The sequence below is a fragment of the Rhinatrema bivittatum genome, chromosome 4 (genome assembly GCF_901001135.1).
Source record: "Rhinatrema bivittatum chromosome 4, aRhiBiv1.1, whole genome shotgun sequence".
In the NCBI taxonomy this organism is placed as follows: Eukaryota; Metazoa; Chordata; class Amphibia; order Gymnophiona; family Rhinatrematidae; genus Rhinatrema; species Rhinatrema bivittatum.
Window position 1 is genome coordinate 293,977,810 of NC_042618.1, and position 13,950 is coordinate 293,991,759.

The 13,950-nt window shown below is 48.3% G+C and overlaps 1 protein-coding gene across 2 annotated transcripts in view; it reads left to right on the forward strand.

Annotated features, from left to right (window-relative positions):
* ARHGAP11A (Rho GTPase activating protein 11A) overlaps positions 1–13,950 on the forward strand; it is a 237,228-nt gene that overhangs the window by 28,103 nt on the left and 195,175 nt on the right. For both annotated transcript variants that reach the window (XM_029600193.1, XM_029600194.1), the window contains exon 2: positions 121–191. In XM_029600193.1, the coding sequence (XP_029456053.1) occupies positions 121–191 (71 nt within the window). The remainder of the gene's footprint in view (positions 1–120; positions 192–13,950) is intronic.

Consider the following 13,950-nt stretch of genomic DNA (forward strand, 5'->3'; position numbering starts at 1 on the left):
CTTGGAGTTATGAGTGATTTAGTAGACTATCAAAAGAGCAAATGACAAGGCAAATAGATACACCTAATCTAAATAACATAAAATACCAAACTTCAAGAAGTATATCTTTTTTTCTTGCAGGCTAAGACCTTTGGAACACCTCTGTGTGCGCTGTCTCAGTCCTTTGTGCAAGAATTTGGAAACATTCCAACGTAAGTACAGCCTGGATGTTAAAGCAGTATTTATGATGATAAATTATTAGCTCATTATTAGCTCATTAGCTCCAAGTTACTGCCCTGCCCCTTCCCCCTCCTCCCCCCCAGTTAAAATATCAGTTACAATGTAAAGCCCTGTTGGCTGATTTTGCTGTTGTCTGGAAACCGATGTGATGTCTCGTGCGAATGTCGGTATAGAAAAATGTTAAATAAATAAATAATAAATAAATGTCTTTTCCCCCCACAGATAAGCAAGCTGAATTAGCCATGCTGTCTGGGAGCACACCCTGGTGGCTCGATGCGGGAATTTCTCTTAGAATGTTGAAAGATGTTCTCCTGCATGCCTGTGCGGTACCTTCCCGTGCGTCTGCCTGCATCGCGTCAGCTTTTTCGCTTTCCCATGCAGCAGAGGTCGCAGGTTCTTCTCTCTCTCACCTCTTCGCTGTTTTTCTTCTTTCTTCTCTCTCTTTCTTTGCCTAGGCAAACCCCCAACAGCACCTTTCAGTGCTATCATGGCACCTAAAGCCCCGGGCTTTAAATTTTGCCCATGCGGCAAAATCATGTCCATCACGATGCCATGATCAGGCATCCTGCCGAGACTAACGTCACTGGGCTGTCAGGATCGTAGAGCTAAAAAAAAAAAAAAAAAAAAAGCACAGTCTTCAGGCTCTTAAGCCCCCTCCCAGAGGGCGACTTACTCCTCCCCAGTACGGGAGCTCAGAAGGCCATGGATGATCATCCTCCCTGCAAACTTCTTCAAGTAAGTCACATGGGGCCATACCCCCGAAGGACTGGACAGAGGAGAAAAGGCCAGACCTCGTCTGGCCTGTTACAGGTGCCGAGGTGGCCTCGGCACCCGTAACACCTCCTGCATTGAGTGCATTGACTGCGGCGCCCCTGGCCAGAGATGCACGCAGGACCACACTGACGGCCCCAACGCATTCTATCTGCAGCAAGTCTCCCGATGCTATGCGTCATAGAAAGCATAGTGCTGCTGCATCGGATCCTACGGCGCTGAAGTGCGCCTCGAAGTCATCAATGCAAGGGGTGCCGAAGCACGCTGCGAAGCATTCGACGTGATCGGCATTGGAGCGAAGTGTCCCCGCCATCGACGCCGCCTCCTGCAACGGGAAAGGTCAAGACCCACCACTCCACCTTGATGCACTCGATGTATCAGCACCATGCGCCACACAACGCAGGGAGGAAGAGCAGCTCCCGCCACTCTAGGACTCTGTCTGCGCTCCTAACCTCCGATGTCAAGGGCTCTGGTCCCTCGGAAATGGACACTACAGGCCTATATGGCCTTCACTCTCCTCTGCTTTCGACGAGTGCTCAACAGCCCAGAAACGAAAGAAGCTTCCCTCGGCATCCCCAGAAGGGGTGGGGGGACACACAACAGAATGAGCCACTTGGACCATTTTATTGATAAAGTCCCAATACCCTCCCCTGGAATGGTTGGAAATACTTCCCCGCTGGCCAAAAGGAGGAGAAAGAGATCATCTGCGTCTGCATCACTGCGGCATGCTGTGACCCAATTGATGTCCCAAGTCACAGGGATTCTTTAATCCTTTTTTGACATCGTGATGTCTTCTCAGATCCCACAGTCTGGTCCATCCACCTCATCTTCAGACTATTCTCCTATTTTGTCCCTGCAAGAGAAACACCCAGATCCAGCTCACCATGACGAGGAAGATCAATCCACCACACCCTAGTCAAAGCAGGAGCCAGTGTATTCGCTCCCCCCCGGATCCTCAACAGGAATACCCTCTGATTTCCTTGAGGATTCTCCGGAGCCCACGTCCCCACCAGATGATCTGTCCTACTCCAGATTTGTGGAAAAAGTGGGTACCGTTCTCAGCCTGGAGACTAAAAATCTGCCGGATCGAGGTCTGCAGTCCATGGTTTGCTCAAGATTTGTGACATACCGGCAGAGCCTACAGCCCTGTTCTCAGCGCCTGTCGCCTCTAGAAAGATAGATCTCAAGTTTAGAATGAGGAAACCACTGCCGCATGGATCAGTAGTGGTGGAATCTGCCATGAAGCGAGCCAGAAAGAACAGGTTGTATTCCAATTTCCCTCTGGGTAAAGACAATCATTACCTAGACCAGTGGTTCTCAACCTTTTTTCTGTCGGGACACACCTGACAGATGGTTCTCACATGCGTGACACACTGACCCATGATCGTCACAGGGCTAGATGTAAATGTACAGTTTGCATCCACGGGAACCCCCCTGATCCACAATAATGGATGTAAAGCAGAATTATGACATTCCCCATTCAACTCATCTACAAAAAAGATATTCTGGTTCTGGTGTCATCTCAGTAACAGCAACTCAAACTCCTTCTACTTTCAGGCTCAATAGCCCTACTTATGAAAAGACAGCAGTTTACCACCAATGCATGTCCTCTTGAGAAAACGCAACAAATAAGACTGATAAAACACTTACATGCTAGTAAAATATCTCTGTAACAGACACAGAACCGACCTAACATACTCCCAGGATCTGTAGTAATGCACATAAACTAATCCACACACAGTTACACCTGTATTATGGAATACACTCAAACAGGAGCAACCCTATCTATGAAAAGGCAACACTATAAATATTAAAATCAGGCCCTAAAAACCAATACACCTCTTATTAGGAAAACAGAACTAACAAGCAGCTATAGATCCCCACACAGAAATAATTGTAAAACTATACTAATAAGCAGAATAAATGTTTCACAACAACTATGAACAGAATAACATCCAACAATTAAAAACTCATAAAAACTATTAAAAATTCTCCAAACACCAATAAAATATTTCAAAAAAAGCAGACACATCACATAATATTAAATAATTAAAATGGCAGTCAATCAAGAAAAATAAACTTAAAAAGCCACCTTTACTTACCCCCTCCAGCAGCTGTCCTACTCCTCTTCCATGCAGGCTGTAGCACACACCAGAAGCAGCAGTAGTGGCTAAGCTCTATACTCATGGTCCTCTTCCTTAGGGCCCATGTCTCTCACACACACACACCATACCAGTCATGCCCCCATGACCAGTTTCTGTCTCTCACACACCAATCATCTCCCAGTCTTTGACAAACACACCAGTCACCTTCCTGAACAGTTTCTCTCATGCCATACACACACACACAGGCTTCCCACTCCCGTGTTCCACTTACATATATGGGCTTCTCACTCTCATAATCACTTTCTCTTTCTCACATACACTCACCAGTCTCTCACTCCCATGCTTGTTCTCTCCACATGCACAGGCTTCTCATTCCCATAATCACTTTCTTTCTCTCACACATACACACACACCAGTCACCTGATCTCTCTCATGCATACACACACACAGGCTTCCCACTCCCATGTTCTCTTTCAGATATACAGGCTTCTCACTCCCGTGCTGTATCTCACACACTCCCATGCTCACTCTTCACATGCACAGGCTTCTTATTCCCATAATCACTTTCTTTCTCTCTCTCACATACACACAAACACACACCAGTCACTTGATCTCTCTCATGCATATACACACACACATAGGCTTCCCACTCTCATGTTCTCTTTCAGATATACAGGCTTCTCACTCCCATGCTGTGTCTCACACACACACAGGTTTCTCACTCCCATGCCCACTCTTCACCTGCACAGGCTTTTCATTCCCATAATCACTTTCTCTCTCTCACACATACACACACACCCGTCACCTGATCTCTCTCATGCATACACACACACAGGCTTCCCACTCCCATGTTCTCTTTCAGATATACAGGCTTCTCACTCCCGTGCTGTATCTCACACACTCCCATGCTCACTCTTCACATGCACAGGCTTCTTATTCCCACATACACACACACCCGTCACCTGATCTCTCTCATGCATGCATACACACACATACACAGGCTTCCCACTTCCATGTTCTGTCTTACATACACAGGCTTCTCCCTCCCATGCTGTGTCTCACACACACCCAGGTTCTCACTCCCATGCTCACTCTCTTCACATGCACAGGCTTCTCATTCCCATAATCACTTTCTCTGTTACACACACATACACACACACCAGTCTCTCTCTCTCATTTCCATGCTCGCTCTCCACGTGCACAGGCTTCTCATTCCCTGAATCACATTCTCTCTCTCACATTCACATACACACCAGTCACACCGTCACCTTACCAACCAGTCTCTCTCATATACATGCACACACACAGGCTTCCCACTCCCATGCTTTCTCACATACCCAGATTTCTCACTTCCATGCTTTTTCTCTCTCTCTCTCTCTCTCTCTCACACACACACAAACACACATCCCTGACTGTCTCACATACACATCAGTCATCTCCTTGAGCAGTCACTTTCATTGTCTCTCACATATACACATACATCAGCTCTCTGACCAGTTTCTCTCAATCACACACATACTCTCGATCAAATACATTCTCTCACTTACACACAGGCTCTCAATCACACACATTCTCTCACACACAGGCTGGCTGGCTGCTTCTCTCTCTTTCTGTCCCTCACTTCCTCTCTCTCTCCCCCCCCCCCCCCCCCCAACGGTAGCTGCTCCTCCTCCTCCAGCCCCCGCAGGCCAATAAGGAAGAATTCCATCGATCGCGGGAGGCTCCTGCTGCTCTCTCCTCTCCCGATTACCGTCTGCTGCAATAGCTTGGGGGCCGATGCTGCAGCGGCCGCTGCTACTTCATCACGCGGCACGGCCTTTCTTCTTCCCGCGCACCGCGTATCACTTCCTGGTCCGGGGGGGGGAATGCAGGCGCGGGAAGAAGAAAAGGCCAGCCGCGGATGCCACAGATTTTTTTTTTTTTGCACCGCTGCCGTTGCCGCTGGGCTTGAACGTGCTGATAGCCCGGCGGCAACGGCAGCGGTGCAAAAAAAAAAAATCTGTGGCATCCGCGGCTGGCCTTTTCTTCTTCCCGCGCCTGCATTTCCCCCCCCCCGGACCAGGAAGTGATACGCGGTGCGCGGGAAGAAGAAAGGCCGTGCCGCGTGAGAAAGGCCGTGCCTGCTAGTTTATCACGCGGCACGGCCTTTCTTCTTCCCGCGCATCACTTCCTGTTCCGGGTCCGGGGGGGGGGGGGGATGCAGGCGCGGGAAGAAGAAAAGGGCAGCCGCGGATGCCACAGCTTTTTTTTTTTTTTTTTGCACCGCTGCCGTTCCCGCTGGGCTTGAACGTGCTGATAGCCCGGCGGCAACGGCAGCAGGGAAGAACGAGCAGCGGGAGGGACCGGGAGCCACGCGACACACCTGCCGGTGCTTGGCGACACACTGGTGTGTCGCGACGCACCGGTTGAGAACCGCTGACCTAGACAACTTTAGGAAGAAGATATTCCAAGGGTCGATGCTGAATGCCAAAATTCAGCAACACCAATTCTACATTACTCAATATCTCTACGAATGCCTCCAGTCCTTGAAGTCGGAAGAAGACCAATATGTGGGTGCTCAACCCCAGAAAAAGGGCATTATTGACATGGCAGAAGGGCTCCGACATGATGCTCCGCACAATCTATGAGGGCTTTGATACATCGACTTGGACCTCCGCCGCAGCCATTGCGGCCAGGAGGATGGGTGATTGCGAGCGAGTGCTATTCATGAGGATGTTCACGAAAAGCTAGCAGACCTCCCCTGCAAAGGAGATAGATTGTTTTGGGACAAGCTGCATGAAACAGTTTCCCAGTTAAAGGAACAAAGTGTAGCGGTGTCCTCTCTCACGATTCCAGCAGAACAGGCACCACCAAAATGATACTACTCTACCTTGAGGAAGCCATTTTACCCCAGGCGGTCGTACGGACCTTTTTCATCCTATAAGCCTCCTTACCAGTCACAGACTGCAACAGCAACCACCGCAGCAGAGGAACTGTAGCTGTACCCCTGCGCCTGCCGAACCAGCGCAGAGCATGGGACAGAAGCCTCAGTAGTCTTTTTAAAATCATCCGGGCCACAATTACAGGAAGCTTTGGGCAGCCGTCTGGCTTCCTACACACAGGCATGGGCACAAATCATTGTTGTTCAGAATGGTTACCACCTAAACTTCAGGTCCAAGCCTGCGTTGCCACACCTAACTCCACCCCCCAAGGGGGTGCGGGATGCTCCACTCCTCTTGCAGGAAGTTCACTCACTACTCCGTCAGCGAGCCATTCAGGTGGTGCCTTCAGAGTGACAACTCCAAGGGTTCTACTCCCAGTACTTCCTTATTTCCAAGAAGAATGGGGGACAGCGACCGATTCTGGACCTGCGTGCCCTCAATTGCTGGGAAAGGTTGAAGATAACTTCCCTCAAAACTATTTTGCCTTTTCTTCAACACGACTGGATGTGTTCCATAAACATCAAGGATGCCTATGCCCATATGCCTCTTCCTGGGGCTGCTTTGTTTGAAGGTCAACACTGGACACTACCAATATAGAGTACTGTCGTTCAGCCTATCCTCGGCGCCCTGGGTGTTCACAAAATGCCTAGCAGTAGCTGTAGCTGTGGCCCACCTTCAAAAGAAGGGAATAAAGCTCCTCCCCTATGTGGATGACTAGCTTCTCGGCGCCCCAAGCCCAAAATGTCTACACAAGCACCAACATCTAACAATAAGATGCTTGGAGCAGCTAGGGTTCTTTATCAGTTACTAGAAGTCTCATCTAGACCCCTCTCAGTTTCTACAGCTCATAGGCGCCATCATCAATATGAACCTCTGAAAGGCCTTCCTTCCAAAGGACAAGATTTGCATCTTCTGGCGCTCACTTCAACTTTAAAGAGCCTCTCCCACCTAACAGCACGTCAAGTTCTCACATTGCTAGTTCACATGGCAGCAGCCATGTATGTGGTGTCATCTTCACATGCACCGCCTTCAGTGGGGACTGAAATCCCAATGATCCCTACCCATGTCGAAGACAGTGAGTCTCACTTGTCTGATGTTGTAGGATGTCGACTGGTGGCTGCGGCCAGGAATTCTCCAACCTGGAGCACCTTTCCGGACTCCATTCCACCAGCTAATCTTAACCACGGACGCTTCTACCAGGGATTGGGGAGCTCACCCAAGGCCTTTGATCCCCCTCGGAAAAACATTTTCAGATCAATCTGTTGGAACGCTGGGCTATTTGATATGCAGTCTGAGCCTTCCTTTCCCTTCTACAACACAAAACAGTCATGATCTACACAAACAATCAGGTAGCCATGTTCTGCATCAACAAAGAAGGCGGGTCAGGATCCAAACCGCTTTGCAGGGTAAGTCAGTGCTAATTCTGAAGTGGGCACCGACTCACTGCTTATAGTTGCAAGCCACGTACCTACCCGGAGTAAGAAATGTGGAGGCAGACTGGCTCAGCAGGATCTTTCATCCCCACGAGTGGGAGCTGTATCCAGAAGTGGTGTCCTCCCTGTTACACAAGTGGGGACTTCCGATGGTAGATCTCTTCACCACTGAACAGAATGCGAAATTGCCAGCATTCTGTACCCCAGCGCCCGGCGAGTGGCTCAGGTCGTTGATGATGCATTCCCCCCCCTGATCCCACTAATCGCACGGGTGGTACAAAAATGCATCGCAAAAGAGTTGGATTTCATCCTCAGAGCACCGGCATGGCCCAGACAGCCATGGTATGTCTACCTCGTACATCTCTCCCTTCGACCTCTGATCCTTCTTCCTCACAGACCGGATCTCCTAACATAGGAAGACGGGACGCTTCTTCATCTCATGCAGGACGCTTTCCATTTGACAGCATGGAGATTGAAAAGGAGGTACTGAGCCATCTGCCCATCTCAATGGAGGTACAAGACGGCACAATTTCCTCGAGCAGGCCATCTACGCAGAGAGATTATGCATCTAAGTGGTCACGATTTTGCCGCTGGTTTATGTCTGTGTCCCTGGACCCCTTTTAGTGCCCTCTGGAACATTTCCTTCAGTACCTGCATTCCTTATATATGTTGGGTCTAGTAGTCTTGTCAGTCAGGGTACACCTCAGTGCTATTGTAGCCTATCACTCCTTCATTCAGGTTTCCTCAATTTCCACGCATCTCCTCATCTCTTGTTACATGAAAGGAACTCTACAACTACGCCCTCCCGTTACACGCCTGACAGTTCTGTGGGACCTAAACGTAATCCTGGAAACACTGATCTATCCTACGTTTGAGCCAATGCAATCGTCCTCACTGAAGTTTCTCTCGTGGAAGGTCCTCTTTCTAGTAGGTATAAGTTTGGCATCGAGGGTTAGTAAGCTTCAAGCGCTGGTCCATCATGCGCCCTATCTTCAGTTCTACCATGACAAGATCACTCTTCAGACACATCTGTCCTTCCTCCTGAAGGTGGTTTCAGCATTCCATCTCAACCAGATCATAACGTTACCAACTTATTTCCCATGTCCGCATGCCTCCAGCTGAGAGACCCTGCTGCACACCTTAGACTGTAAAAGAACGTTGGCCTACTACAAGCAAAGGACTAGCATGCCCAACAGACATTCTCAACTCTTCCTTTCCTACGACCCGAAATCTCCGGGACTGCCGGTAACCAAAATTACCTTGGTGAGTTAGTTAACTCAGTGCATCCACTTCTGCTATTCATCTGAGTGTGAAAAGCTGTCCTCCAAAGCCAAAGCACACCAGCTGAGGGCAGTTGCTGCGTCAATTGCACATCTACAACAAGTGCCCATTCAGGACATCCGCAAAACAGCTACATGGTCCTCATTGCATACGTTCACGTCTCATTACTGCCTTCATCAGCATGCCAGTACCGACGCATCCATGGGGCAGGAGATATTGAATTATGCTACCAACTCTTCAACTGTCCACGACCTCGAGGGCATGCTGCACAGCGAATCCTCCTTCCTTAGGAGCTTCCTTCATCTCCCTGATTGCATATTCAGCTGTGCTTTGTTCCCTAGCTGGGGACTCCCCAGACAGCATGGCTAATTCAGCCTACTTATCTGCGAGAAAAAAGCAAGTTTGCTTACCTAAAAGGTGTTTTCCATAGATAGCAGGATGAATTAGCCATGTGTCCCCACCCTCCTCCCTGGACGGTTCTATTCTCTGCCTTCTCTAACTAGATGGCGACTACCGCTGCCCTATATGCTATGCTTTCTCACAAAAACAGAGGCGATGCTGGCAGATGCGCAGGAAGGTACCATGCAGGGGTGCAGTAGCTAGTCTTTCAACATGCTAAGAAAAGGTCCCACCAGGGGGTGCTCCCAGTCAGCATGGCTAATTCAGCCTGCTTATCTGAGGGAAAAACACAGTTTATGGTAAGCAAACTTGCTTTTCTCTATCTTGATTACAAATTAACAATTTTTCCATTGACAAGCAAGGCTGAATAGTAATGGCACATAGGGTGATGTGATCTGATGATGCCAAATGGACCTATCTCTTAACTCATAGAGCCTTTGTTCTACTGAGCATGTGCATGAGTTCCTGCATAGACATTGCTTCATAAACCCCTCTGTCTTTTTTATCATCTGAGGCATAGCATAGACATGTACCCTTCTCTGTTTTTATTACATTCATAAATATTTTCCATCATTTCTTAATTTTTTCCAGCACTCTTATATTGCTGCACTGCCTTGGCAGCCCCCAAATAACACTTTTCTGTGCTATTTTAAATTAAAAAAACAAAACAAAAAAAACCCTTTTAAAAAAAGTAAAGAAGATCGTAAGAAAGCAGCCTTCAGCAGCTTCAAGGATTGCATGTGTGGCAAAAATGTCTATTGCTGATAGTCATGACATTTGTTATGGGTGTCTTAGGCTTAACCACAATGCACTTAACTGTTTTCACTGTCTATCTAGAGATACGGAAACTATTAGATGGAGGAGATGCAGAGATTGGTAAGATCCACTGCTTTTCCTTCTTCAAAGTGGAGCTACCTTTGGTTTACCAGGTGACCAGTCGAGCAGGAGCTCCTTGAGCAGACCTCTTCCCCCCCACCCCCTTTCAGAGCAGGCTTTAGACCCCTCCACCTTGTTGAAATTGAGCAAGCCGTGAAAATGCCATGCTCATGCATCCAAGTCCTTCGCAGGCACTATGGGGCTTGTTGCAGGCCAAGAAAAAAAGCATTTCTCAGAGCCAGAGATGCAGCTGGCACCATGAAGCAGCACTGATCCCTAGCGTAATTGGTACTATTGATGCACAAAGCCTCAAACTGTCTATTCACCACTTGCCAACACCTTGAAGCACAGATCAACGCAGTCGACACACCAGGCTTCGGTGGTACCAGCACAATTATTTCTTAAATTGCTAATTTCTTTACATTCCAGGAGGATAGGAGGTGTGAAAGGAGATATGCTTCATTTGTATCCTCCTATCTCGGGCAGTTTCTCCATTGATGCTTTTAGAACAAGGTCTTTGTCTAGAGAAACTGGATCTTATCTTTTCGGTGGTGTTGGGATGATCTCTATACACCCCATGAGACACCTACTACACTACTACGAAATCCAGAAGGCCTTCAAGAAGAATCTATTGTAGTTTCAGAAGAGGATATTCTACCCCCAGTGCTTGGCTAGAGGACACGACAGAACAAATGGCAGAGTTGGTTAAGACATTGCCTCCATGGTGGTTAAGGACAAGGAAGGCACTCCTTAATCTCTCCTGTCCAAGGTCTCAGGTTTGCTCTCTCAAGAGGGAGACCCTTCACCCCTGATCCCAAGAATATCCCATCAGGGCTCCCATGGATAGATTTTAGTCCTCGTCAATCTCTCGCAGCAGAGTCCAGCCAATCAGAGGATGTTCCTTAGGAATACTTCCTTCCAAGGCAACCAAGGACCCCATCTTAGTTGCCTGCATCTTCATTGGAGTTGTGTGTCAGTGTCCTTTCTCCCATTCGGTCAGAGGAAGGATCAACAGGAATTAATTCACACCCTACCGGAGTTTACGGAGCACTCTTCACCACTCAAGGACTTCCTCTGTTCCAGACTTCTAGGTAAGTTGGGTAAGGTGCTGGGAGCTAACATTTGTAAGGACAAGGACCCTCACGTGGAAGTCTTCTGCCTTCTCCAGATCCTAGACACTGACGGAACAGAATCCAATACATTTGATTCTGCAAAACTTAGACAAGAATGGGGGAAAATCAGATTTCCTGTGCTTCACTAGCCAGAAAACTAGACTTAAAAAGTAGAGTCCAAAAGACCCATGTGGTTTGGAGTCCAAAAGACCCATGTGGTTTGGAGTCCAAAAGACCCATGTGGTTTGGAGTCCAAAAGACCCATGTAGTTTGTGCAACTGCCCCAGGAATTGGTCGTTGTGAAGTAAGCACTAAAGTGGGCAAAGAGAACCAGGATATTCGCCAGTATTCTGCTAGGGAAAGATCCCATGCTGCTGGACAACTTTGAGGGGAAAGATTTTTCAGAACTCACTTCTTAATACCTGTATTGCTATGCACCAGTTCTATATGGTGCAGTGCTTACTTGATTGCATTCAGAAACTGAATATGCAAGGAGAATTATTTACAGTTGACATGGCTTATGCCTGGAGTGTTTTGTGTATCTCAGACAGATGCTTTAATTTTCACTCCTTCCCTAACCCAGGAGCTAAAAAAAAAAAACTATGTAAAAAAACAGGCACTAACAGGTCTCTCTGCTAGCATAGTACTCTGAATTGCCTGGTAATAGTTTAATTTACATAGCATTTGCATGGGCCTGTGCTAAACTATCTGAGAGTTTTTCAGTGCTAAAACCTTTATTTCCTAGAACCCAGACAGCTTAATTCAGGACCAGTGGGTTATGCACCTTTACCAGCAAATAGAGACAGAGCAAACTCTCTTCACAATATATATACTCCTGCAGTGACATCAGCCTGCTAGTATTCTCCGTCTCCAGCAGATGAACATGTATGTTCCTACTGGCTGGATGCACATTCTCCGTTGGCTGTGCACTGATGGCACCGGTGAACAAGAAAGCTAAACGCCTTTCTCGCTCTGTTGCCTGTCATACTCGTGCATCTCAGCTTGACGTGTCCTTTAACATGTGTGTGTGCTTTTTAGAGGCTCAGGGAGAGTTGTCTTCCTCTAATTTCGCTAAGCTTGGATCCTCCCATCCTGATGGTGGTCTGGTTAAGGATCTGTCTGGAGGTACGCCGGATCTTGGAACTCCCTTGACTGGTTCCTCCGCAGGGTTTGGCAGTTCAATAGGCCCCACTCCAGTTCCTTCTGAGTTTGGCCTGGATCTGGCTATTTTTTCTTGGTTGGAGTTTTTTCAGGGTTTGCAATCCTTTATTCGAGCACAGTCTTCAGCTTTGCCCAATCCTATCAGGTTGGACTCTCCACCGGTAGCCCGTTCCTCTTTCGGTCCTATGTTTAAGCACCGGAGCTTACCTCAGTTCACTGTGGGTATTCCTTACAGGAACCCGGAGGGCACTGATGATGAGGCAGATCCTGATTCCCTGGAAGATGGAGAAATTCTGGGACTGGAACCGTATTGAACCATGTTGTGTTTTTTTCATAGTGATGAACTGCCAGTCCTGATTTCCCAGATATTAAAGATGCTGGGTTTTCCTGGGGCAGATTTCATCTCTGAGCTGGAGAAGAATCCTATTTCGGTTTCCTTGCGAAAGGCCTCTTGTTTTTTCTCTGTTATGGATGCCATTCAGGAATTGATTGATCTTGAATGGGGCGCCTCAGAGGCAAATTTCTAAGGGGGTTGGACATTGGAAGTGCTGTATCCCCTGGATCCAGCAGCAAGAGAGGATGGATGTGCTGGTCTGTGCCATCTCTAAGCAGACTATCCCTGTGGAGGGAGGAGAGGCCTTGAAGGATATGCATGATTGGAGGATTGAGGCTATCCTTAAGCAAGCCTTTAAAGCAGTGGCATTGTCTTTACAGATCGCTTCCTGTTGTGCCCTAGTGGCATGAGCTTGTCTGCTTCTCTCCCAGGAAGTTGAAGATTCTGTAGTGAATTCCAGAGCGGTTATGGAACCCACTGCCTTAGCAGATGTAGGCTGTGATTTGGTCCATACCTCAGCCAGAGGAGTGGCTTTGGTGGTGGTGGCCAGGCATCAACTATGATTGTGAAATTGGTCAGCAGACGCAGTCTCCAAAGCTAACCTTATGAAAATGCCTTTTAGAGGCTCGCTCTTGTTTGGGAGCAAGTTGGCCAGTAAGTGGGGCGAGTCTCTGGTCCCTCAGTTGCTGGAGGATAAGAAGCAGTTACAACGCCCCTCTGGTATGAGGGGTTGTCTACGGTGATCTAAGCGTTTTCGTCCCTACAGAGAGTCGACTTTTCAGAGCAGCGATTCTCAACTGATGTCGCCATGCACTGACAGGTGTGTTGCATGCTATTCGCAGCCGGCGGAGCCGAAGAAAAGAAGACCGGCGCAGCTAGCTGCCGCCGGAGACCAGGCTGGCGGGCCGAAGATGAGCTGTTCAGCTGGGGACCTGTGTGTGTGTGTGTATTTGATATCGGAAGGGTGCTTCTGTGTGTGTGGGGTTTGTAAGGGTCATGGCTGAGGCCATTCCCTTTTAGCTGCTCACGGAAGAGGATGTGCAACACAAAATGCTGGAAGTACTCCAATTTGTCAGTGGTTGTGGAGTTTGCCCTGAAAAAGGCCCAGCACTCTTGCACCATTGCCTCCGCAAGAGCACAGGAAACTTGATGCCTTGGGCAGGAAGGTCTTCCAAGGCGCTATGCTGGTGGCTTGCATCACCGCCTATCAGCTGTACATGACCCAGTATAACTGCAACCTCCGGAAAGGAGACCAAGACTTTGCGTAGGGCCTGCCTCAACAGCAGGAGGTGCTTTCGGCCTTTGTTCTGCTGGGCCTAGATGCTGGCAATCCACCTA